This window comes from Herpailurus yagouaroundi, unplaced genomic scaffold (assembly GCF_014898765.1).
Source record: "Herpailurus yagouaroundi ecotype Mexico unplaced genomic scaffold, PumYag 28, whole genome shotgun sequence".
NCBI lineage: Eukaryota > Metazoa > Chordata > Mammalia > Carnivora > Felidae > Herpailurus > Herpailurus yagouaroundi.
The window spans coordinates 165,340,517-165,367,813 of NW_024412376.1; the positions used below are offsets into that span (position 1 = coordinate 165,340,517).

Sequence of the window (27,297 nt, forward strand, 5' to 3'; positions counted from 1 at the left end):
CAGAGTGATGTCACACGTCTTAAAGAGCCACTTGATTAAACGTTTTTCAATTACTGCATGTGCCGAATGACGAGGGGGGTTCACTGCAATTCACCTGCATTTTGTTGACCAGACAGGGTGTTATCACAGAGAAACGACGAATATGAACAGAAGAGTCAGTTGACTCAGTGACTTGACTGAGTCACTCTGATTCTGACACTAAGAACAGGAAGTCCACACTTGAGAAAAACCGCTAAGCGTTACTGGAGATCGGCTGGAAAAGCTGCACCAAAACTAAGTCATGTTGTCAAGGCTACTGATTCACCTCAGTTGGGGGTAACACGTGGCTCGATCCCTAACACGAGCCCACGTTCCTCTATTCGCCCCAGAACATCTCAGCCAAGCAAGAAACGTTCACTCCCCAGTGCCGCTCGAGGGACGCAGGAACACGGCTCAAATTCGCCGTAGACACCACGTGTGTGGCAAAAAGGATGACGGGACTCGGGGGGAGCAGGCGAGTGCCAGTGTGGACACGGGGGCTCATCTTCTTCGCACTCAAAGGGACTCACCGTCTGACTGAGGGTCTGCCCATGGCTGCCGGCACGTTTAGCAGCACGTGTGGATGGTAAACCCCATCACCCGCTTTGTTTCTACCCACCTCGCCTCGGCCCCAAACGCAGACCCTCCGTCCCTACAGACTGTCTGTGAGGGAAGCAGAAGCAGGCGCCTGGGGATCGCAGACGCGAGACCGGGAAAAGCCTGGCCTCTCCAGAGGGAGCCGAGGCACCGAGAGCCTCCAGACCACTTGTCCGGAATCTCCACGTAGTAAATGCTGCGCGGGACCCGCCTGGGTTCCTTCCTCCTCACCCAGCACCTCCCCAGCACAACCGCAGGGCACAGGCTTTCAGACCAGTGTTATTATGAAACCGGTTTTGGCCCCTGGAACTGCCCGCAAGAGTCTCGAATGCCCTCAGGGGTCTGGGCCCCTCACCTTGAGAGGTGCTGCTTTGTCATCATTACTTTACAGAAATAGGAATCAAAGGGATGTTTTCAGACATACAAGCCTTTTTTAAAAAATGAGATCGCAATTTAAGTTTTAAAAGTACATGACTGATGACTCTGAAAATTCCGCTCCAGTGACAGCAATATGGAAGTCACGTGTCGCATCAAAGTGTTCCCTGAGCGCAGGGACCAGAGAGCTACGGCCCGCGGGCCACGGCCAGCCCACTGCCTGCTTCCGCAAATAAAGTTTTATCGGGACGCAGCATGGCCATTCGATGGCAGAGCCGGGCAGTTTTAACAGGGAACGTGGCCCACAAAGCCGAAAACACTTCTGGCACCTGATGGAAAAAGCCTGCCAACCTCTGCTCCGATAGAAAGCACTCCAACAGAAAGTGGGAATGACAAACATTTCAGCAAAGTTCAGATCAATGTAACGCCAAAGGGAGAGTCTTTAGTGGTCTTCCTTCCCCCTGAGGCTACGCGCACAGGCAGTGAAAAAATCCGTGAAAGGGAGCACTGTTTAGCTTTGGTGCCACTTCCCAGGGGTCTTACCAGAAGGTTTGCTTGGCTGTCTGAATGACGTTCGCGGACGTCTCCACGTCGATGTAGTCGTAGTGCAGGGCCCCGGGGTCTGTGGAGGAGCCCGTCTCAGCCAGCAAAATCCCGATCCATCTGCCCATGTCCTCTGAGGAGGACGCCTAGCGGGGGGAAGGGAGGAGCGAGCATTTACTTAAGTGATGGTAACGAGCCCCACACTTCCCAACCGCAGCAGAGACGGAGGGGCAGAAAAGGGAAGGGAACAGGAAGCACGGAGCCGGCACAGAGGACAGAGCCACGGTCCCGGCCTGAGTGACAGGCCCACGCCGCGTGCACACCAAGCCTGGACACCGGAAGTCACGCACGGACTTACACCCAAGGAAACAAGATTGAGCCCCGCGATGCCGTCCGGTCTGGGGGACGGCAGCAGGTGCAAGGTGTGGAAATTGCTATGGGAGTGAAATTGCAGCTGAAGGAAGCAGCCTAGAAAGTGTCTGGCCAGAAAAAAGGAGTCCCCCAGCCCCGGCCAGCCTCACCTGGCATCTCGATGGGGCCCGCGCCTCTGGGGGGGGCCAAACCCTGTCCCACTGCGGCCCTTGGTGGGGGGGGGGGGGTCTCCTAAATGGGCCTGAAATGGCAATCTTAATTCTCTTAAGATAGCACAAAAAAATCAGCGAAGTTTTCTACCAGTTTATGTAAGTGTAGACGAGTCTATATAACTTTATGTAAGCGTAATCACGTTTTATAGTCATTGCCCCGCTTGGTGCATGGTATAGCTTTAAGATGTTCGAAATGGTCCCCATCCCAAATTTGATCCGTTGAATTTGCAAGTCGGAAATATATCTTCAAGATCCTGTTCATTAAATTTTTAAATCATCCTTATCGTGTGATTTAGAAAATCAGATACTTTACTTTATAACGATATTTGAAGCATTTGATTAATCAAAATACAATGTTTAAAAAGGTAGGGGATGCTGAGTTATTAAGCACGTAAGTTAACAGAATGGGAAAGAAAAGAAATATTTTTACTAAAATGACTAAATTTTAATATAAAGACAGATCTGCTAAGTTAAGCTTAAAGACTCCAAGAAAATGAAGTTTTGTATTCGTAGCCTTGGCAAGTTGAACGCTGATCAGAATACACATAATTGTAAATATTCCCAGAGCCGTTAACATGAGAGGAGCTATTTTTCTTGTGATCATAAAATTGGCTGGCAGTAACGGCTCCCTCCTGGCCGGTAGGGCGTGAGGCCCCAGGACAAAGCAAATGGACTCGAGTTACGCGCCTCCCCGGGGGAGAAGGTAACCAAAGTTTGGGGAGCAAAAGTGAATGCATTTAAATACTTGGGTAAATAAAAATCCCAAATGTGTTGTTCTCTTTCATCTTCCTGTCCTTCCCCAAGCAAAATCTGGATCAAGAAAGTATCTATGACTCAATCTACACTGAGGCATCTGTAACTATTTTATCTAAGCATTTTTATTTTTTTTTTATTTTTATTTTTTTTTAAATTTTTTTTTCAACGTTTTTATTTATTTTTGGGACAGAGAGAGACAGAGCATGAACGGGGGAGGGGCAGAGAGAGAGGGAGACACAGAATCGGAAACAGGCTCCAGGCTCTGAGCCATCAGCCCAGAGCCTGACGTGGGGCTCGAACTCACGGACCGCGAGATCGTGACCTGGCTAAAGCCGGACGCTTAACCGACTGCGCCACCCAGGCGCCCCATCATTTTTAAAAGTGTTTTCACACGCCACGTAATGTGTGATTGATATAGTGACACTAGAGTTTATTCGTTGTTTTCCTCATAGTTTACTCTATAGAATTTTCTAATAGGCTTTTTAAAAAACAACCCTGTGATGCTGGACTGAAATTAGAGGTCTTGGTTATGATCGTAACTTTTAATACAGATGTGGGTGTGTGAATGCACATATGTATATACATGCACACTTAGAAATATGTACCACACATGTAACACATACACGTGCACGAAGACATGTAGTGCACGTGTGCCACACACACACACACACACACACACACACACACACACCCCTATTTCCCACTGCCACCAGGGGGATTCCACTAGGAGCTGTCCGGAGACATGGCTGGTTCCAGGCCTGGGCCAAGGGAAGGTACGAGATAAGCCTGGAGCATCTTACTGTATCACAACGTAAGGAAAGTGCTCAAAGAATGAAGGGGACCACGGCATCTTATTACAGGGACACAGCAAGGACCACAGGGGCAAGCAAAGTTCAGAGGGACTTCTGCTGACCAAATCTGGGAGTTTTCCACCAAATAAGGCATTATAATCACTGAGAAAAACAATATGCTGTGAATCCCCGCAGATATACGTACATAAGGGATTAATAATTAACGGGAGGAAGGGAGACCCTTCCTTACAGTAGAGGCTAACTAAGGAGCACAGAAGGAATAATGGGAATCCAAAGTGTGATTTAGTTGCCACGACGATGGTCACCTCATCAATGGATGACAAAATTAGCAGGTGAAATTCTGAGTGATAACAGGATATCTACATAGACGGCCTCGAAGTAACTTCCCCATGATGCTTTTAAAAACAAAGTGGGGGGGCGCCTGGGTGGTTCAGTCCGTTAAGCGTCCGGTTTCGGCTCAGGTCACGATCTCTCAGTTTGTGAGTTTGAGCCCCGTGTCGGGCTCGGTGCGGACAGCTCAGAGCCTGGAACCTGCTTCGGATTCTGTGTCTCCCTCTCTCTCTGCCCCTCCCCTGCTCATGCTCTCTCTCTTCCTAAAATAAACACTGAAAAAAATTAAAAAAAAAAAAAAAAGACAAAAGGAAGGCAGTGACTATGCAGGGGGAAGCCTTGCAGACACCCTGCCCAAGGGATCAGTTAACACCACCAGCCGAGGGGCCAAGTGACGGATGCGCCTGCCCATGTGGCCTGCAGCACACAGCCCTGCTTCCACGGCTCCCGCCAGGGAGGCCTGCCCGCAGTCTAACAGCGAGGAGACAGAGATGCGCCCAGACCGAGGGCCTCCATGCGGTAAATGGTCTGTAACCTCTGCACGTCTCTGTGCCGGGAAAAGAGCCAGCTGGACCAAGAGGCGTTGGCTGGGGTTTCCTCGTGCCTTCGAGGAACACTGTGGAGATCAGAAACGCCGACTAAGGTCGAAGAATCAGGTAACAGGAGGGTGTGAACGACCATTTCCTGATTTTGATAATTATATTGTGGTTTCGGTAAGGGAATACCTCTGTTTTTAGCACATGTGCAAGGAAGTATTGAAGGAATAAAGGGGCAACGTGGCCGTAAAAGTCTGAGAAACGTTACACAGAAGGAGAGGAAGGGGGGTGCGGGGGGAGCGCCCGAGATCCCGCACACGGCAAGACGCTTCTATCGCGGGATACGGTGGAGGGTGCTTGGAGATTTTCCCACTGCTAGCACAACTTTCCCGTAATTCTGAGATTGCCTCCAAATAAAAGTTAAAGTGACCTTAGAAGACATACAGATTACAGTTACTGGCTGGCGTGCCGCATCTCATGACTGACCGAGGTGGGGCTGCCTGCGTGTGGCCGTGTGCGTGCGCGTGACTAATGACGGGGACAGGGAGGAAACACGGGGAAGGGGCCGCCCCGCCTGCGGGCTGCAGACGCACAAGGGCGCCTTCCCTCCCTGGCTCCCCGCCCCAGGTCTGCTGCCCAGGCTCAGCTCGCACGGGAGACCCGACCCGCCTTGTTTTACATCCAGGACGTTGTCTCCTCCTTTGGGTTTTCAGCTCTCTCCCCTGCGCCCACTCTACGGTTTTCGGCCCACGTTTGCAAAAGTGCAGATTCCGGCCTGACACTCCTGTTTTACAGGCGAATCAAAAGGCCATGAGGGAAAAAACACGCAGTGTGATCCCGCTGTTCCACAGCACGGGGCCTGGGGCCCGGGGCCCGGAGCACATAGTGGGTCCTGGCCAGCTTCACAGGCCCGCAGCCCCGTGGGAGGGAGCACTCCGGAGCTAGTCTGGTCCCGCCCCTGTCGGAGACAGTTTCTGTGAAAAGAGTCTCTGGAACAAACACCTGTCTCCCATCAAGACCTCCCAGACCATCAACTGCACAGCCCGTGTCCACGTGCTCTGAAGTTCACACGCCTGGTGTTTGTGGACGCGTGTGTGTGCGTGTGCGTGTCTTTGTGTCTAAGTCATGGTAATGTGAATGAACAAAGGGCCAGAAAAAAGAAGGTCTGAATTAATAGGGGGTAGAAATAAATTAATAGTATAATAGATGAAAAATAAAATCCGAAGTTGTCAGCAGATAGTGAAGAGACCAGTGTCGACTGCTTTTCCGCATCAGGGAATAAGAAGTTCCCAAAAAGCAGGCAAGCACGTATTGCATGCACACCAAGCAGAGGGCTCCTGAAAGCGAAAGGTGTTCTTTTGGGATTTCCGTGTGACTGGCCCGTGAGCCGCCGTCTATAAGGTTGTCTAAAAACACCTGTTCCGTCTGTGAAGAACATTCCGAAGGGCAAGTGAAAGAAATACCATTGTTTCAAAGGCAGACCATCGTTAGGGGAGAAAGGGGTGACTTTACTCTGAAAAAGCAGTGCGCTGTGTGGAACTGTGTATTTAACCGCGCCAACGCGCGCGGACGACAGGAAGCGAGGTGGCGTCTGGAGACGGGGGGGGGGGCCTGCACCGTGCAGTGAGAGGGGGCGCTGGCTACTCGCACCATCACAGAGAGGGGGTCCCCACGGCACACACGAGGGACACGACCGGCAGCACGGTGCCCCGGGGCCGGCAGCGGGGACCGGGCAGGAAGGAAAAGCGCCCGGCAGGTCTCCGAGGGTGGCCTCGGGCAGCACCTCACCTCCAGCACCGCGACCTCCTGTCCATTGCGAAGCAGCCGGAAGGTCAGGGGGTGTTTGGAGTCCAACCCAGGGATCACGTCACAGCCGCGCAGAGGGATGGAAACGATGTGGGTCTTGAGGTCGGTCCTGTCCTTGTGGAAAATGAGCTTGTTGTCCTTGACCCGACACCAGCGCTCCCGCCAGCGGCTGTTGGAGAGCACGTTGAGATAGCCTGCAAGGGGACCACGGAGACCGTCAGCGCGGAACCGCCCCCCGCACACCTGCAAGTGCAAGTTTACGCCAACGGGAAGGGCTGCCCCCACCCAGTGGCTCGCTTCACGCGGTAGGGGACTCCTGGGAAGGCAGGCGCCCCCTCCCCCCAGAAGCCCCCGAGGGCCCGCATTGGGGGTGGGGGGGTGCGTGCCAGGGAGCGGGTCTGGGAAGGTTAGGGGTTTCGTGGCGATCTGGGGTCGGTGTTTGCAGGGTGGGAGGGAAAGGACGCAGTGGTCGTCTTACATGACCAAAGGGACACCATATGGAAAAGGACGAGATTCACTCCGGGCAGCTGCAAAATGACACGGCCGGGGCAGAAGCTACGGGGGAGGGGGGTTCTGGCATCACGTGAGAAAAACACTACCCAAAAAGGGAACTCTACTCTCCTACTCTGCAAGGAATAGGAGGCCTTGGGGGGCACGGAGTCCCCCACTGCTGGACGCATTCCAGCAAATGATGGAAGGTCCTGGGCACGAGAGTCCTACAGAAAGAAGGCAAAGATGCCTCCTGGCCTTTCCCGCAGCCCTCGCGTTTGACGATTTTGTCCGACCGGTGGAGCGCGCCCAGACGGGACGGGAACGCCGGAGTCTGAAGGCGTAGGTCTCTGACACCAAAGACATCATCAGTATGTGAACTAACAGGGCAGAAAACCAGATTTCACAGGGTGGCTGCTGCTTCCTCCCGCTCCGTGATGCTAGGAGATGGCTGCCCCCCGCCCTTGAGACGCAGGAAGGGAGTGCGTGGGGCTTAGAACCCTGGCCAGAAAGGAAGAAACGATACAAGGATTTCACAAGTCATTGCACTACTCCTTCCACTCACGCATGCATGTGCACACACCCACACCCACACCCACACCCACACCCTGCTCAAAAACAAAACAAACTCTCTCCAATTCGGGTTTTGTATCGCCTTTTCCAAAGGGCTTGGGAGCACGATTTTGCTTCTTTCCACGTCTAACACACACAGTCCTGCGTCTTACACGCTCCATTAGCAAAGGATAAATGCTATACACAAATCACAATCACAAAACAAAACCCCCAACACACAGGTAAGTTACAGGGCCCATAGCGATGCTTTCTACATCACGTATAATCATTTGCTCGACGAATTCACGCATAAAGTGCACAGGTAAAATGTTAAGTCTTCATTTGGCTCAGGGTGACATCAGTTCTACCGCAAGGTGCACTGCTTCTCCTGGAACTAGAATTTTCATTTGGGGCGAAGCTGCCATACTTGTGAAACAGGGGAACAAGGGGAGAAGCCCGCCCATCGGCTCAAGTGCCTGGGACCCGAGCTCCTCGCGTCTCACACATCTAGGAGAGGCTGCAGGGACAGGAAGAGAGGCTGGAGTCCAACCGGAGTCTGAAAGGGCTCCTTTGTGAAGGAGGGGGTCTCTCTGGACCTGTGACTTGTTCAGGCCAGCGACTGCTCTCCAGGAACCTAGTGGACACACAGGTGACCAAGTTTCACAAGGAGGCGGTGGGCTCCAGGGCACTGACAGACATTGTGACTGGGGCTGGCAGGAGCAGTTCAGGGACAGGGCGGCCTTGGGGGGACAGGAGGTGCCTGGACTGTTGGAACCTCGGAAAGCATCACGGGAACCCGGCCTTGGTGCGCAGGGTGATGGGGGAGTGAGACGCTAGGATATTTATTGAGGAATGTGAGCGACGAGACCTAGGAGCTAGATGACTTCTCGGGAACAGTGACGACACTGCCTTCACACTCGCACGTGGCTTTCCGTTGCAGAGCTCGGCACGTGGGGGCACTCTCGCGCGGGCACACGGCCCTTGCACCATGGCAGGGGCAGTTACGGAGCCCGGCTCCACTAACCAGGGCGATGGTAATCTCTGGAACAGGTCCAGGCGCTCTCGTGATATTTTCTTCCCTGGCTGAATCTGGCCCCGAGTCACCAATACTATCAATTTCTTGACATCTGAGTCCCAAACGGAATGGTTACACTGGACAAATCCTCATTTTGTTTGAGCATGACACCATATGAAATTACCGTATTTGACGCCTTCCTCAGATTTGTTTTCAGTTCCCAAAAGGGAAAGGCAAAAGGGAAAATCACAGTGCACGCGAGGCCCGTCTCTACACACAGTGAACACCGCAGTGACGCGTCCACATCGGGCAGCAGGCCTCCACCACCAGGCTCGCTGCCCTTTGCTCTTCCAGAAAGGGGTGGCCTAAAAATCCCATCTTCCGGGGAGGGAGCACAGGGAAATGACACACAGCCATCTAGGGCATCTGGAGTCACAGGGTGGGGGGACACGGATCCCGATGGGCCCCATGCACATTTCAGCTGTAGCACACACCCACCACCAGATGGCGCCAAAGCGCAGCCAGGCCCGCTAAAGACAGGGAGGGACGGGTCCTGCTGCGAGAACCGTACCCGCCAGGCTCAACGGCCACCCGGGTCCGGGTCAGTTCCAGGAACCGCACGAGGCAATTCGGAGGCAATTTTATTTTTATAAGATCCCACCCATCGTGTCAGGTGAGACGTCAGTGTATCTTAACAGTTTGGGAATTTCGGTTTGATGCTTTCAGATTAGTCTTGCTCTGAACGCTAACGTTTCTCGCGAAACCGTGGCAGGAGGCTCAAGGTTCCCTGAGAGCTCGATGGGCCGGACACGGACACATACTCCCGCATGCGGCCGTTTGGATCGCTGGCGTCTCAGGCCTCAGCGCCAGGCGCTCTCGGGAGCGGGGCCGAGCGTCCCGTGTTCTCCGCGGGGCGAGAAACGTGGCGTCTGCCTGCCAGGCTCTGGTCCCCTCTCGGGAGGGCTCTGGTCCCGGTGCGATGGTGGTTTCACTTGCGGCGAGCCTTGGCTTACAATCAGCCGGGAGGAGACGCCCAGGGGAAGGAGGGGACACCACACGTCCTGACGCTGCCACTGGCTGGTCCCGGTCCCGCCCACGGCAGAACTCCCCTGCCCACCTTAGATGCCTGCCCCCCAAAGGCTCACGTGTCCAAGAACGAGGATGCCAACACCCCAGGGCAGCGACTTATGTCGAGGACTCTTTCCTCCCCCTTGATTAAAGGTCGCCTGATGTCCTGTGGGGCAGGTTGTGACAGAACGGGAGAGGTATAGACTTTCCCCGCGTGCCCAAAAACCCTACTGTTGAAAACTCCACAAAGTCACAGAATGCTAGATGTAGAAGGGGCCCTGGGAATATCCAGCAAGGCCTCTCACTAGCTCAGGTCATGCTGCCTCCACAGAGACCTCCACCTTACACCCGGGACCTCTCCTTCCCCCCGCTTCTGTATTTCTCAGTACCCAGGCTGCTCCCCCCGGTACTGCCCTCACGCTGCTTTGGTCTGTCTGTCTGTCTGCTTGGGTTTTTTAAAATAAGCTCATCAGGTGAGCAAATAACAACAACATTACTTATTAAGCATGGACCTTAGTGTTTCATGATTTCGTCTTTAACTTTCTTAAGAAGACAAAGTAAGCATGGGCCCATTTCCCGGAGGAGGAACCTGAGGCCTAGACAGATTCCACAATTTGCTGAAGGTAATTCAGCCAGTCGGTGGGCGTGGGCTGCACTGCCCCTGTCTGCCAGGCTCTGCGCCGGGCACTGGGGCGTGACCAGGGAGCCAGGCAGTGTGAACGTGACCCAGGAGGATGGGAGGGACAGCTGTGGAATCAGGCTGGGACACGACCATCGGAGGCTCTGAACCGGGAGGCAGAAGCAGCCCTTGTTTCGGCACAGGACCCTGAGTTGTCACAGCTCGCGCCTGGTGGCCTGGAGGGCACAGAGACGGAGGCCAGGTGGGGCTTGCACGCTGGTCCGGCAGTGGACAGACGGGGCGGAGAGGATGAGGACACGTGTCTCCCGACCCCTGCCGAGTGTAGACAGGGACAGGCAAGCACCAGAAGGGGGCCCACAGAAGATCCCTCTTTGCACTGGGCAGGCGCCGGGCGACGGGTGCACGTCTCAGGCCGCAGCCTGCGCGTGGCCGTATGTGAGCGCACCGGGCTGACGCTCACCATCACTTCAGGGCCTCGGGGCGGTAATGGGCAGCGGTACAGGGCTGGCTGGGCTGACCTGGTCAGCGGCCGCGGGACCCACTGCCGCTGCCCACTCCCCGTGGAGCGCCTGCAGAAACCATCTCCCACCCCCACTGCATCGTTATTACACGCCCGGAGGCCCACCTGCTGGGCCGCATTTCATGGAAGGGCTGGATTTGAACCCAGGTCTCGATCGCTCCCGGGAGCTCACGTCTGCCCGCCCAGCGGCACGGTCCTTCCGGCCCGTCCAGCTCAGCTCCCCTCTGCTTGCCACACGGGGCCAGCGGCCGCACGGCCACCACTCGGCAGGGTTGGCGTCTCCGGCCTTTATCCAGCTGACATTTTCTGTGTAAAACTTTACAGAGGTACTAGAATAATTGAGAATAGTCATTTTCCTCCTGCCTCTCTCTACAGACCCCTTCTGTGGCCCCTGGACCCAGCGAAGATCTAAATGACAATTTTAAAATTTTGTGGACAGAGAAGGTTCTCTTAACAGAGACGAAAGATATCCACTGAGCAGCTTGATAGAAATCCACACCTGCATATTACAGGTTTCAGACTCACCCTCTCTGCCCTCTGAGTGCCAAGCGTTTCCAAGAAAGTACCAGCAAAGGATTTCTGGCAGTGCCGGACGGCCAATACAATGAGGCTGTGTGCGAGGGGTTATGAGCGGGGGAGTCTCCCGGGGAGCGAAGGGCTATGCAGAAGGGAGCTCCGGGGAAGGAGCAGCGTCGGGCCCGTGGGCCAGCTGCGCCTCCACGGGCTGTGAGGCTCCCGCAGGCCAAGGCCTTCCAGAGCTCAGCGTCTGGACCCTGCGGTCTAGCTCGCCTCCCACGTCAATGTTTGCTTTTCGTGACAGAATTTCTCTTTCCTTTTTTGGATGGCTCCCTCCTTGCATTTCTAATCCCTAACTCCCCTCCAGGGCCAGTGCGACAGGAGGGACAGTCCCACACCACCCAGAGACTCTTGCCGCACCAAGAAAGTCAGAGGCAAAAGGGAAACAGCATCCTGGCGTCACCCCTCTGTGCTAGAGCCCTGCCCCCACCCCTGCTGTAACTTCAACAAGGTGATGCCCCCTCCTTCACGTAGGGCAGTGGACAGAGCCTCAGTCAGCCCGCCCCTATGACCCCACTGCCATGTGCCAAGTTCAGGGACCTGAATGCACGGGCTCCTAGACCCTTGGCCTCCTTCCGCTACCAGGGCGCTCCCCGACAATCCAGAGATGGCAGCTTAACGGGACCTCCCTGAGAGGACTCCCCAGCTGGCTTCCACGGCACGTGCGCCACCACCCAGGGTTGCCCCGGCCTGAAGAAGGACAGGTCTCTACAGGGCCCGCGGAAGTCTCATGCGTGTGGCTTCCTCGAACCCCGACCGTCAAGGCCAGAAGGGAGCCGGGACTCCCCGTGACCTGCCCTCGGGGGGACGGCACGTGCCTGCGTCCAGCGCTCTGCAGCCTGCCCCTCTGCCACAGTGCTACCTCTCCCTAGCGTCCTCCTGGCACACGGCTCGCGCCCCGGCATGTGACAGCTGCTGAATTAATTTCCCCTTGTCTGTATGGCCAACTCGGGCACGTGGGGCGGCATTACTTCCCAGTAAAGCCCGATACCCCGGGCAGATGGATGCTCGCGGAGAGAGGGGTGAACAGGGTGAGTCTGCAAAGGGAGGGGACCAGAGACCTGCAGGGACAGAACACTGGCTGTGCCGCGGGTCTACGAGCACCCACAGCCTACCCTCGGCTCCTAATAGAGGCCAAAGCCCCGCCGTCCGGCTTTCGGTGCTGTTCTCCTGAGAACGGCTGCACGGTGGCCAAGGAGACAGGACACCTGTCCAACCTCACCCTCCACTTCTCCCCAGAGGCTGCCCTACCGGGCCTCCACCTGGCCAGGGTCCCTGTGACACTCTCCCTCCTCTGTCACCAGGCCGCACTGCACGTCTCCTCCCGTGACTCCTCGTTCACACGGGAGGGCCGGGGCCGCTTTGCGGGTGCCCACCCCTTCCTGGACAGGGCAGCCCCTCAGAAGGGACTTGAGGTGACAGGCTGAGCGACAGCACCGCCAGGATGCTCGTTCTACCGCTGTAGCCCGGGGGGAACGCCAGCGGTAACCCCACGCACGCCGCACCGAGCCCCACGCTCCCTCCTCCGCTCGCCAAGGCACGTGTGCCCCAGCTCAGAAATGCTTAAAAGGACTCTGGGAGAATTTCACGGGATCACAGCAGGAATCTGCTTTTTATCTTGAAAGAACCTCGGAGATCGTCTCAAACCCCGGCACGATCTTTTATTAATAAGCGGCAGAAATGTAGCGCCTTTTCCACCATTCAGATGATCACAAGCCCGACTGGGAAAAGCCCGCGCGATGCAGAGGCAACTCCAGGAAAGAAGGACACAAGTGGGGTGAGCGCCACTCCCGGCCGGGGAACCCCGGCTTACCGCACGTGGGGACGTCCTCCTCCGCGGACGAGGTCTGCTCATCCGTCGAGGGCTTTTTCTTCCCCAAGCCGATGATCTTGGTGATCTTCTTCCCAGTGACTTTAGACACGGTTCCCTTGGTCTCTGATTTGGAACTTTTCTTCCTCTTAACTGTTAAGAGTGACGATGGAAATGAGAGAGAGGGTGTCAGTTGTAGACTTTAACGGAAAAAATCAGGGACAGAGCATAAATCGCAGTCCATTTTATTTTCCTCAGTTTGTACTCATTGAGCACCTGCTATGAGCCGACTGCTGGCGTGGACACAAAAGAATACAGCAAACAGGTGTTCAGAAGGAGTGTATGTGCTAGAGACGATGCACACGGGTGTGCAAGCACGTGTACACACGCACACATGCAGTCACACACAGAGGAGGCCTGATGGCGGCCGGGCCCGCACGGTCTACACTGGGGTGACGTGGACAGGCCCCAGGCGGTGGGCAAGCCGCCTGGAGGGGCCACTTTGAACCGCCAGCTGGGAGCCGAGGAAGCAGCCGGACCAAGCGAGAGCCTTCTGGGCAGCGGGAGCGTCAGGAACACGGAGGCTGTGAGGCTGGAGGGAGGGATGGAAAGAAGCAGAGCAGCCTGGGGAGGGGCTGACGGAGGGACAGGGGGACGCGGGTCCTCCCCAGTCCCAGGAGCCCTCCACCAGCCCTTCACCCTCCCCAGAACGCCCAGGACGGCAGCTTCCATCTGAGCCCCTTACGCTCTGCTTTGGCCTGCACGGCATGAAGTTACGAAGTCGCACTGAATGTACCAAACACGCAGACGCTGTGCACCAAAATGACTTCTGGCTCCCCTTGGGAAACAGAAACGTCTGGCAACTCGGGACCCCCGTCTGGGACCTCGCAGAGATCGGAAGGTGCGTGAGAAAGCGCACCCGGAACCGGGAGCCAAGGAAGACCTTTCCTCCCACGGCAACTGTGCGAAGGAGATGTCACTCACCCCCCCTCACCTGACGGCCACTGCGTGCCTGGTACTGGACCCAAGGGGAAAAGGCACCTTTGCCAGAACCGCACAGGACAATGAGCCTCCGGGAGGGGCAAGTGTGGCTTCACGACGGAGGGCGGTGGGCCGGGAGAGGGGCTCCCCATCGCCCTCCTGGTGTCGCCGTGTCCAGGGTGACTCGAGCCTCCCCATCTATAACCCACAAGGGGTCTTTTGACAATGTAATGAAAGTGAGGACCTCTCTCCCCTCCTGCTCATCCTGGGCCCAAAGGAACATACCTGAAACACACACAGAATAATTTCAGAGACAGGGGACTGGGGGGTGAGGGATTACAACCCTAGGCCTCATTCCTAAAGGCCCCTGTAACACAGACTGACACGATCGCTCTCTCGATGGGGGTGGCCGGGGGGGTTGGGTGCTTCTCTCTCCTCCAGTCCCAATCTGCCATCCGTGAGACACCAGGCACAGGCCCACGTCCCACCTGGCCCTGGGGACACTAGGCGCGGGCCCACGTCCCACCTGACCCACGGGACACCAGGGGCAGGCTCACATCCCACCTGGCCCTGGGGACACCAGGCACGGGCCCACATCCCGGTCCTACCCGGCCTGCTCTCGCACTCCCTGGCCCGGCAGACTCAGCACCATCCCGAGTTCGAGTCACTTTGTGTTCACCGTTATTGCCTCTCTAGAAAGAAACGACGGCTGAAAGACAAGAAGCCAAGCCAAACTTCTGGGTAAACACAGCCTTTGTTCCAGACTGAAAGTAGGTGCCCCCCAGAACCCCTGCATTGAAGCTCCAAGCCCAGTGCAGCTGTATTTGGTGATGGGGTTACAGGATCATAAGGGTGGGGCCCTGATCCCGCAGCATCAGTGCCCTTCTTAATAAGAGACTGAACACGGAAGAAAGGCCACGTGAGGACACAGCGGGAGGCGGCCATCGGCAAGCCAGGAAGAGGCCCTCACCAGCAGACAGCTCTGATGGCACCTCCAGGTAGGGCTCCCGCCTGCGGACCATGAGAAATGAACGTCCGTGCTTTCAGCCTCCAGGCTGTGGTACCTCGTGAAGCCCTGGTGTGACACAGGCCCATGGATGGAGCACAGGACAAGCACCCCGCCTCCCCTACGCTCTCCCAGCGCCCGCCCCTCCTCTCTTCAAATAACACACCAAGAACCTGTTGCCATCTTGGTGGACTGGCACATTCCCACCCCATCCCCCCAGCTACCCCCAGACGTGGGCGTCCGCGGTCGGGACGACTCTGTCATTGTGCTTTCCGTGTGGCCACACCAAAGCGTTTCAGAAGAGCCTCGAGACCACCTCTGACCGCAGTCCCGTTCAAACTAAGCTTTGAAAGGAAGGCGCTCCCGGCGTGCCCTGAACACCCCCTTCCGCAGAGCTTGGGGAGCACACGGAGTTCTTCCTTGTGGCTCAAAGCGAAGACGTTACATTCACTTCTGATTCTACCAGCATTTTCTCCTGCTGGGGAAGTACCTGACCACCAAGAAAAGACCCGATGCTTCTAATTCCCTGAAGGACCACTGATTAATTTTTTACAAAAGCAGAAGGGACTCCCTGGAAGGAAGAGCCAAAGGATGTAGGGACGTGAGAATGTGTTGATGCTGCTCGCTACACAGAAGGCAGGATTTGACACACGTAATGGAATTAAGAAGACACCTCCAAGACTCAGAACTCTCCAATAAATTCAGAGACCAGGAAAGCCGCAGGGTCCAAACGTCACACGCCGTCAGTGCTTGGCAGGCAGTGAGGGACAGACCACCGAAGCAAAGCCAACTCCCAGCATTTTGAAAGCCATAAATATCATCAGCCCAGACACATCCCTACGGCCAGTGGAGAACCTGAGTCACAAGATGGCTAGGGATATGGGGAGCTGTGTTGAAATCTCTCGACTGCAAATCGGTCATGAGTGAGAAGGTGGGTGCTTAGGTACAGATATATTCTCTCCCCCTCTCTCTCTCTCCACACACACACACACACACACACACACACACACACACACGTATATTCTCTAACACGTATATATAGACATTCGTATCATTCTGTGAACCTAATTTCCAGCAGGGACCCGGGAGAGGAAATGGCAAACAAGGACAGAGACCAACAACATGTGCCGTGCCTCAACATCCGAGCAGGGACCGGAGATTGTATGTTATTCTGTTTTGGGGCAAAGTGTAAAGACTGCTTTTCGGGCTTTGATTACACATAATGTGCCCACGGAAGACGCAGATGATACCTTCCACTGAGTAACTTCCGACGGAGAAGACTAAAATTACACCCAGACACGACCAAGCTAGGGAATCGCAGGGGCAAAGGCAGAGACCGTGACCTTCCGGCGGGAAGCTTCTAGTATCGCAGTAGGCCAGCTTACTTGGGTTTTAACATTCTTAGTGCCTGGATTGCTATTTGGTTTAAGGGGACTTCCTTTCCGAGCTGGGAGACGCCTGCTCGGCACAGTGCATTTGAGCTGGGTGGGCGGACCGCTCCCCTGGGAAGCCAAGGTCATGGGGCTGCAAGCACACAGGCTGTTGGCTTTGCACAGGGGAAACGTCCCCACGACCCACAAATCCCAGCCTCCTCTCAGGCCACACACCCCGGGAAGGACACAAGCCACAGGCTGGGAGAGACTACACGCAAAACACACTGATAAAGGACTTATATTCAAAACATTAAAGAACTCTCTAGAGTCAATAATATGAACAAAAACCCAATACAAATACAGGCAAAAGATCCGGGCAGACGTTTCTTCGGGTGAGATGTGGCGGGCAAATGAGCACGTTAAAAATGCTCAATTAACATGGCTAGTCTTCAGGGAAGTGCAAGTTCAAGCCACAACTACGTAGCTCCACACACCCACAGAAAGGGCCGAAATGTATAGAACAAAACAAAATGACAGTGGCAAGATGGTGAGAATGGACACGACTGACAAGCCACGCCCCTAGATTTTTATCCAACAGAAACAAAAACCTGTTGCGAATGTCTAGGACAGCTTTGCTCACTGCGCTCAAACCTGGAAACCCCCAGCTGTCCAGGCGGTGGGGGATACCCAAGCCGTGGTCCACACACGCCGGCATGCGGCTCGGCCATACAGAGGAGCAGACTGTGGGGCGTGCTACAGTGTGGGCGCATCTGCAGGGCGCTGAGCTAGACAGAGAGGCCAGACCCAAAGGCCACGTACCGCCTGATTCCACTCGCAGGGCCTTCTGGAGAGGACACAATACACGCCAGTGGCTGCCGGGGGCACGAGGGAGCGTTTCGGGGTAACAGAAACGTTCCACATCTCGCCTGCGGTGATGGCTAGAGGCCCGTGTTTGTCTCAGCTCCAAGAACTATGTGCCAAAAAGCGTGGATTTTACTGCACAAATTTACGCCTTGTGAAGCTGACTTAGAAAAAGAGAATTCAAACTCCATACGCCCACGTTCACAGCAGCTCCATTCACGACGGCCAAAACGCAGAGGAGCCCAAACGTCTGCTGATGGAGGAACGGATAAACCCAGCACGGTCCGTCCAGACAACGGGATGGCAGCCAGCCTTAAAAGGAAGGACATCTTGACACCTGCTCCCATGTAGACGGACCCCGAGGACATCGTGGTGAGTGAAACAAGCCGGTCACGAAGGGACAGTACCGTACGGCTGCACTCATGTGCGTTTCCTCGAGCTGTCAGGCTCACAGAGACAGAAGGGAAAACGGTGGGCACGGGGGCTCAAGGAAGGGCAGGGGAGCCACTGCTTCCTGGGGACAGAGCGCCAGTCTCACGAGACGAAAAGAGCCCTGGACGGGGATGGTGGGCGGCGGCACAAGTCCGTGAGCGTCCTTAACGCGGCCGAAGTGGACGCAAAATGGTCGACGTGGTCGATTTTATGTCGTGTGTATTGCACCACGGCTTACACAAATGGTTTTTACGTGAAGGTGAATAAAAGACGTTTTCGGAACCTCTGATTTCAAATGACCAGAAGTCTGTGAGCCTGGCCTTGGCGTCCCGCACAGGGGACGCTGGGAAGGGCCCTCACGCAGCAGGAGGGCTTGCTTGGGCTCTTGGGCTACGTGCAGGTGACGTGGAGCGGGCCACGGGCTGCCGGCCACACTGCCCACCCACTCTTACGGACACTCAGGTCTCCCCACTGCAAATTCCTCTTGGCGATACATCAGGTCTGAGAGCCCGAAGGTTTAAATATGCGCAGGGCACCCGGAGGACGATGGGGAAAAACCGAGGCCAGGGCTCGGCAGGACAGCAGGCGAACACATGGGCTCGCATCGTCCAAGGGGGTTTCCGTGCACTTCTGGACGATGACACACACGACCGAGCCACCGAGCAGATGGTCTCAGAGTTCACAAAGCCTATTAGTTTCTTAAATTTTGTTTCTCACTTTGATTTTTGCTCTGTGGTTTACGTGTTTTCGGCACGAGCAGAACTCACCTTGTTCTTTTCCATTACACACGGTGACTCCGTTTTCGGTAGCGCCCTCTCCGTCGGAGCTCGGCCTCTCAGAAGACAGTTTCTGTGAGGGCACAAAGGACCCAGTTATGTTCACGGTGGTTCACGCTGGCCGAGTGACGCATCCCGGGTCAGTCAAAAGCCCTCTCCGCAGTGGGAGGAAGCACGGGCCAAGCTCGCGACAGCCCAGAAGGAGCCGGGGCTCGAGCACGGGGCGACCGCTGGCTGGCTCGCTGCTACAGCTCCCAGACGGCGGGGAAGGGGGAAGAACTCGCCAAGGTGGCCGTGCTTACACGCGCTCTATACCGCCCCTCACCCACGTCACTCTTGCAAGCAATTTTGAAAAACATTCAGATTGCAAGAGGACATTCCCCTCGCCAAGTCTCACCGAGCCACACGATCCTCCCAGAAATAAACAGCCCACCACCCATCTCCTTTCTTCCTGCCGTCTGCCAATTACAGGGGAAGGTCAAAGATCTGCTCGTAACAAACACTCCGAGGACACACAGAGCCCAGCCGCTGTCAAAAGCGCCCAAGGGCACACGCACATCTGCGCAATCGTTTGCGTCCGGCATCTGATGTAGGGAGCGTCCTCAGGACCCTGAGCGGCATCTGAAGAAGGGGTAGTGTTTAGAGCTGGGATCTCCATCCTGGCCAGAGACCCGTGGCATCGTGGTGGAGGAAGTGGACCTCGGGTCCAGCCCCACAGCCCAGCCCCACAGAGCCTCGGCCAGAGACAGAGAAAAGATCTGGATGATACCAGGGCCCACGCACCATCAGCTGCCAACGCGGGGTCTGGGCGGTGCTGCCTGAGGACGGCAGACAGGCGTCTGCACTCCCGCGGCGGGGCCCGGGAGAGCCGCCGTGAGGGAATTGCGTCATTTAGTGGGAACCGGTCATGTGGCGAGTGCCAGGGACAGAATGGCTGCGAGCCGGCACTGCTCCAGTCTCGGGCCAGGAAGCACCCCCGGGCTCCGGGTTGGCAGGCCTGGCCAGGCACTAACAGGACAGCCTTGGAGACCGGAGAGAAGGAGAACGGCCAAGGGATGGTGAATGGGGGGCCGTGACGTGCAGCCCATAGCGAATGGGCCCCAGAGCGGCCTGTCTGGAAAGCAGCGTGCTTAGCAACAGGAAGCGAAATCTTAGAAAAGATTTCCACCGCTTGGTCTCGTAGGCCAGCTCCTGGGAGTCTAATCTCAGGTAACAGAGACGCAGCAAAGACTTGTGGGAGAGACTCCAAGTGCCGTGCCGTTTGGATCTGTCTGAAGAGGGAGACGGGCCTGGGGCGGGGGACCGATCCCCTAGCAGGGGCCCAGGGCGGGGGACCGATCCGAACAGCAGCAGAGGCACGGGTCTTTGGTACGAGACACGTGCTGAACACGCAGACGCGTTTGCTGCCCCTTACAAGGTTTCAAAACCGGGAACGTTGCTCATAACACACACGTAATGGAGGAAAAGCGGCATAAGCCACGCTATGCATCAGACCATCCAAGCCAGCTAAACCTACGCACTGCTACGGGGAGCTTCCTCCTCCATGCGGTGGCCTCACGAGTGACTTCCTTCGTCCTGCTTCTATTTCTTGGCCTTTCTGAGTTTCTACAGCGAACAGGCGTGAGTTTTGCTATCGGGAGAAAAACAAACAGGCCCGCCGTGTCCCAATGTCTGGGTGAGGCCTGTGAGGTTAATTTTACATGTCAACTTGGAGGCGGTGGGTGGGGCGGATGAGACTAACATTGAAATCAGTGGTCTGTAAGTAAGCAGACTGCCCCCACTACGGTGTGGGTGGGCCTCGCCCAATCAGGTGAAGGTCTGCACTGCGCAGAAAGACCAGCCTTCCCCAGCAAGGGAGGATTCTCCAGAAGACTGCCCGCAGACTTCACCTCCAGCCCGCAGACCTACACCGGACATTTTGGACTTGTCAGCCTCCGTGATCACATAAGCCAATTCCTCATAACACATCTCCTCACGTATAAATGAGTGTGTACTTGTGTGTGTATATCTGTGCACACACACACATAATCTTATATAAAACATCTTATATTTAAATTTTATATGTTGATAACACACACACCTTATCAGTTCTGCTTCCTGCAGAATCCAGACTAAAACGAGAAGAGACAAAGAAGGATCCATTCCCTGGCTGTGGGGGCCTGACAGGGGGGACTCAGAAGCTTCCTGGGACCCAGGCTACCCACAGAATAACTCCACGTGTACAGACACAGGAAGCACAGCCAGAGGGGGCTGGGCGTGTGCGCCACAGTGATAGGCTTACATGTTTCTGGCAAGAAAGGGCCCTCCAGCCCCTGTGCGGGGCGCTCACTGCGTCTTCCCACAGGTGAAATGCACGCGGAGCAGAGAGGGAACGTACCCTGGTCTGCAGGGAATGATCGTATCCCGGGTCTTCGGGAAGGCACATTTGTGTAGCGCCTGCTGGATCCCAGACACACACAGACAGAGCGGCACGCAGAACAGCCACATAACAGCCACGACTTTGAGCACCTCCAATCCATTAACACCTTTAGCCCTGTTTCTGTGTCTGTCGCTGGGAACCTCAAACCAACCATGCAGTCTACGAAGTGACTAACTCAGGCTTTGTACAGAGTAGGCACTTGAGGCATAAGCAGCTGAATTGCATTTTTTCTCCCAACTTTAAGTGCTCGAATCCTCAGAGAATGTCACCAAGACTTTGAGGGAGGCCTACATCGACTGCAAGAGTACCACTCCCGGGAAGAAACACGCCCTTACCTTCTCCAGCTCCGTCTTGTGCACTGGGGAGCTTGATGGCGGAGGCCCCTCTGAATCCGCTGGGCCGCTGCAGCCACTGTAGACCTCTCGGATCACCTGTAAGAGGTGTAGACACGTCTGAGCTCTCGCAAAGGCAGGGACACATGGCGTGGGCGGAAAACCCGTGGGCGCGAAAGCACGTGGCTTTAAGTTCTCAGATGCCGTCTGTTCACTCACTCGCCCACCAGACGTGTCTCCGATCCTGGACTGACACAGGCCATGCCCTGCGTTCACGGGCCTTCCAGTCCAGGGTTATCCAGAGATCACGGTGAACAATGGGTACCCCCCAAACATGAAGGGAAAGTAAGACAGCAGAAGGGCCCAAAGACTGGAAGGTGATGTTTAACAAAAGGGGAGTGGCTGATCTGTAAGATCCGGAGGCCTCACTGGGGTGACACGTAAGCCGGGAGTCGAATGGCCAGAAGGATGTGGCCACGTGAGGACCTGGCAGAAAAGGCGCCCAGGCAGAGGGACCAACGGGTGCAAAGGCCCTGTGGCGGATGGGAAGTGTTTAAGGACAGCACCTAGTACTGTGTGGCAGAGACGGGGGAGAGGCCACCAAGGGTCACAAAGCACGCTCAGGCCAGCGAGGGGGGCTGGGTTTGTGCAGTGAGAAGCCCAGGGGTGACGGGATTGACTTTGAGAAGCGGTACAGCACAGGGGCCAAGAGTGCGGGCCTCAGAGCCCAACTGCCTGGGTTTTCATCCTGCCCTTCATCTTGGGCAAACCGGTGACCTATTCTGTGCTTCAGTGTTTCCACCTGCCACGCAGACACGCGACGGTCCCACCTGTGAGACTGAAATGGCCGGAGGCAGTGCCTGAAACAGGGAGCATGCCCCGGCAGAAGTGCTAGACCGCACGCGCGCTGCGGAGGGAGGAACACGGACAAGTAGAAGGAAAGGAGTCGGGCCCTCGTGCGGTGGCTCAGGGGACAGAAGGGGGCCGTGCAGGCTGGGGCGATGGCAGGAAGGAGCTGAACAGTGGCCTCTGGAAGATTCTGGAGAACCAGCAGGCCCTGCCGGTGGGTGGGGCAGGAGGGAGGCGCCCACTCCAAGGCGGCTGGGTGCTGCCATATACTCCGACGATGGGGGAGGCAGAGAGCAGCAGCGGGTGGGGGAGAAGCGAGGCGGGTGAGTGGAAGCAAAGGCAAGCTTCCAGACAGAGCTGGAAGTGAACTAGGCAGTCAGGGGGGAAGAGCCCGGGGGTGGGGGCTGAGTCGCCAGAGGGAGGGAAGACAGAGCAGGACGCAGGTCCAGGAGGAGGACCAGAGCTGGTCAGCACTTGGGGGCTGAGCCACAGGGGCGAGGCTCGTGCAAGAATGAGCTGGAGCGGCCAGGGAAGCGGGGGCGAGGCGGGAGGGTGCGGCTCCCCGGAGCACGGAGGAGGAGAGAAAGCCCCTCTGCTGGGGGCGGGGAGTGACCGAAGGGGCTCCCGGGGAGGAGGCGAGCAGAAGAGGGTCTTCCAGAGGCGGCAGGAAGGCGGGGTCCGGAGAAGGCAGGGGGACACAGAGAGGCTGTCGTATCTGGTGGCAGGAGTCTGGGGACGCTCCTGTCTGGCCGGCTCCGTCTTCTCAGCGAAATGTGAAGCCAGAACCTCAGCTACCAGCTCGAGGCCCCGACCTCGCTGAGCCTCCGTTTCCTCACCGGCACAGGAAGGAGGGTCAGGGTGGCCTGTCCCGCCATGTACACGGCTGTGATTAAATTAAGAGAAAACGAGATCCGCTCCGCAAAACGCCTGAGCCGGCACCCGGCACGCGGTGCTGTTCCGATCATCGTCACCGTCACCACGGGGAGCGTCCTCACCATTGACGCCGGCGGCTCAGAGGGGTTCCCGCCCTCGACAGACGGGAGTGGTGATCCTCAGCCCCGCCAGTGCTCACAGCGCCCCCACGGTCACCCGCCGTCCCCTCCGTCACCACTGAGCTCCAGCAGTGAGCTGGACGTGGTTGTGGTCACCGGGGATGTGCAGCGAACAGGACAGACCGGGATCCGGGGCGGCGGGCCGTGCATTCTGGTAAGGCAGAAGTTAGCCGGCGGTTCCTTCAAAACATCTTGTTCCTTTTGGAACTAAACTGCGGTTTGAGTCCGACCCAAGCACCTTCGGGGCAGAACTGAAGTGCCAAAGCCCCAGATATCCTGGTAGGGGTTTTGCAACGGGATCTCAGCACACATGCCCAAACTCGCCGCCTTGCACTGACGCCGGGATGAGCGCCAGGAACCCACAGGAGCCCAGGACACCGCGGCCAGTCATCTTCCTGCTCAGCCGTTTTATGAGAAAACTATCAAGCAAGGTACACTTTTGGGGCTAAAATAGGAAAAAGGAAGAAGAAAAAAAAGCCCAGAGAACTTGCTGCCACAGTTTTTTTTTTTTTTTTCCTTGTCGGTTCTGAGCTGTGAAAGCGTCACCGAAGTGACATGAATCGACCCAGGCCTTCCGGACACCCCAGTCTCTGTCCGTGCTGACTCCACTCCTGCTGCCCTGTGCCAGGCCTCTGTCCCCACACCTCCCCTGCGGCTTTATCAGATCTGTAGTCGACAAGGCAAATTTTTATTCAATCCAAGAACAAGATTCTGTCTTTTCTCAAGGGAAAGAGTACAACGCAGCGGGATCTCCGGGGCCCTGGGGTCAGGCGGAAACGGGGTTTCAACCCCAACCCTACTGCCTTCTCCATACGAGAGGCTGAGTGTCCTCGCCCGGGACATGCAGGACACAAGGCCTCTGGGCCACCATGGGAGGCAGGACCGCAGAACGTGAGGTGCCCAGCCGCGCTTCTGCCAGAGCAGGCAAGCGGCACACGTGGGCTCCCGTCCCCATCCCAGTGGCCCGCCCCAGAGGACGCACCACAGGACAACCGTGCCAACCGGCCGGAAGCTCCCAAGTTCGTTTCACACCGCAGAACACAACCTGCAGCAAGCCCCCTCTGGCAAAGCGTTTGCGCAAGAAGCAACCGTCCCTTCTCACTCTCGCTCTGTCCGAGGCGGGAGGGCCCACGGTGCCGTGACGCGGCTCCGATGTCCCTCCCGGCCTCCCTGGCGGCCATCCGAACTGTGTGGGGGGAGCTGTGCTTCTCCTCCCGGCCGGATGGGGCTCGTCCTCGGAGCCACATGTCTGGCGTGTGAGCCCCACACGGCGTGTGCAGCAGCACCCCCGTCCTCACGTGCACACGGCTCTCGCACTCCGTGCGCCCACCGGCCCGTGTCTTCCCCTCAGCTGGGCCCGCTTTCCCACAAGGGGCTGCATCTTGCTTATGTGGGTCTTCCCAAAGCCGAGCACGTAACAGCAACGTAAAAAGTTTGATTGGGAGGCGCCTGGGGGGCTCAGTCCATTGAGCGTCTGACTCCGGCTCAGGTCATGATCTCACGGTTCACGGGGCTGAGCCCCGCACGGGCTCTGTGCCGACAGCGTGAAGCCTGCTTCAGACTCTGTGTCTCCCTCTCTCTCTCTCTGCCCCTCCCCTGATCATGTGCTTTCTCTCCCGCTTAAAAATAAACATTTTCAAAAAATTAAAGAAGATCTGATTAAAGAAAAAAAAAAAAGGAGGGAAGAAGGAAATAAAACGGACTTGACGTTTTCTATAGGGAAAGAAAGATGAATGAATGGAATCCAGGGGGAAAGAAAGCAGGCCGTCACATAAAGTAAGTAAACCCTCATGACAGCCTGTCCCCAAGCCTCTGCACAGATTTCTGAAATCCTTGGAGAACAAAAAGTTAAAACACGAAAAAGGAGTGTGCAGATAATAGCCACATCTGTGCCACCGACCCCACCCACAGGAGGCTGACCTCCTCACACTCTCTCCCACTCACCGCAGTGTCCCCTCTCCCCTGCTCCACAGCTGGACCCGTTCTGCCCACGAAGGTCCAAGGGACGGCGCACTGACATCGCCAGATGCGGTGGCCTCGCCATCGAGGCCAAGTGGTGTCCTCACCTCTCCTGAGAAGCCTTTCCTAACAAACCCAACCCATGTGTCTGCAGGCTTAGAACTCTGTACATAAAGGATGTTCTTTTCTTCTCAACCGACTTCTCCTCGCTCCCGCGACCGAACTCAAATTCCTTGCGCAGACTGCAGTGTCCCTGGCGATGCCTGGGAAAGAGACAGCATCCAGCAGGCCACAGGGGACCCGGACACACCTGGGGCCAGGCTCGGGGCCGTCCCTGGCATCCCGCCAACACGGGATGATTTCCCTTCCCCCAGACTCAACCATAATCACAGCCCAGGTACAGAGAAGGGCACTGCGGAAAAGACGGGGGGGGGGGCGTAAGCCGGTCTCCTTCCACGGTTTTGACCAACCAGCCAGCTGGATTACTTCCGATTTCTGTTTTGAAACTATCTTTCCGCTCTGATCTCCACTCGTTGCCAAACTGCCCCCACACGGTCAATTCAGAAGTAATAAAGAAAGGGTTTATCACCCACGTTGCTCGGATAGCTGCAAAGGAAGGGTTCGTATTAATGTGTTTCTTTTTAAAGAGCCACATTCCACGAGAGGTTCAATAGGTATTTAAGAGAACCGGATCCAAATTCAGAATCACAAACCCTTCAGGAAACAAATTGTTATATGTTCTGTGGTATTTTTGTTTGCTTTTAACTTGAGTCCTCATCTCCAGAAACACAATCTCTGCACATTTTTTAAGGAAACCTGACCGCTCCGTTTCTGGGAACATTGGCTGTTGTCTTCTGACTGACCCCTACAAAATGGCTCATGTTTTCAGCATCTGTACACACACACACACACACACACACACACACACACACACAGAGTCAGTTAGTTTTGGCCTGAGCAGCTGGTAACGGACGTTGCAGACCAGAGGAAAAGAAACAAACTTGGCCACAATTCTTGAAGAGGCGTGGGGCAGGTCAGGTGCAGACCCCACGCGGCCCTCCTGCTCTCCGCACCTGACAGCGGCCTCAGAGAATGTCAGCTGGGCCATTAAAGCCGCTCTTCAAAATACCAAAAGCCTGGATAATAAGTTTGGGACAACAACACAGCAGTTTATATTAACAAAGACATGGCCCCTGTTTCACACCACAGTTCACGTCAGAGAGTTGTTTTAGACTTTCTACACGAGGAACCCTAAGGGTGACACTTACATTCCAACAGTTGATTACAGTTCTAAGTGTGCATTTGTGTAACTTTTCAGCCTGTCTTTGTGATAATTCTGATCACTATCACCTCCACTTGGCAGATAAATGGGAAAGAGTTTGCTGACCTCGAACATCCTGATGGGCGAAAGCCCTTCCGGGAATATATATATTCCAGATTTCAGAGCCTTCGCTCACGCTCTGTCACTCTAACACGCCGTCTCTCAGATATTAATAAGGGCTGTTCCTCTTGTGACAGAAGTTCTTTGATTCGGGGGGGAAAATCTGCTTCAGTCATAAAGTTGTGGACTTGACAATGTGAAATAAAAAGCCACGATGACAGCATTGGCTTATTTCACAGAAAATTATTGTTTCAAAGTTTTAAATCATTTAGAAAAAAATAGAACAAAGTTAGAAGACACAGACTAGCTAATTCCCAGACTGTGTGTAAAGTTGCAGCCATCAAGACGACGTGGCACTGGCACGACCACATGCGAGCAGACTAATGAAACAGACGGGAGCCCAGCGGTGGGCCCCGCATGCCCACGGTCAATACATTTCCAACCAAGGCAATTCAGGTCATCAACGGCACTGAAACGACAGACTATCCACATGGAAGAACATGGATTTTGACCCTTACATCTCATCCTATACACAAAACCCATATATATGGACAAGACCAATGAATCAGAAGTTCTGAAGATGACAGTTAATGACTGTCATCTGAAAAACCCGTGTCGACCTGTGCACCCAGCAACCGCAAAATGCACATCCCTCAGCACAGACTCAGGGCATTTCCCAACACTGACCGCAAGTCCGCAAACCTCTGCAGTGTGAAATCATATGAAGTTCCAAGTACAGCGAGATTCAGCTAGAAACTAAAAGAAAATAGATTATTTTTAAAAATCCAAACACGTGGAAACTGAGCAACGTATTCCCGAAGAAATCAGTGGTCAAAAAAGAAATCACGA

General features: G+C 55.6%; 1 protein-coding gene across 6 annotated transcripts in view; it reads right to left on the reverse strand.

Moving 5' to 3' along the window:
* The window catches only part of AFAP1 (actin filament associated protein 1), a 154,728-nt gene that overhangs the window by 25,486 nt on the left and 101,945 nt on the right, over positions 1 to 27,297 (reverse strand). For all 6 annotated transcript variants that reach the window (XM_040488655.1, XM_040488618.1, XM_040488628.1 and 3 more), the window contains 5 exons: positions 21,211 to 21,306; positions 18,448 to 18,529; positions 13,031 to 13,180; positions 6,340 to 6,551; positions 1,534 to 1,679 (listed from right to left, as the gene is read on the reverse strand). In XM_040488655.1, coding sequence (XP_040344589.1) covers positions 1,534 to 1,679; positions 6,340 to 6,551; positions 13,031 to 13,180; positions 18,448 to 18,529; positions 21,211 to 21,306 — 686 coding nt within the window. The remainder of the gene's footprint in view (positions 1 to 1,533; positions 1,680 to 6,339; positions 6,552 to 13,030; positions 13,181 to 18,447; positions 18,530 to 21,210; positions 21,307 to 27,297) is intronic.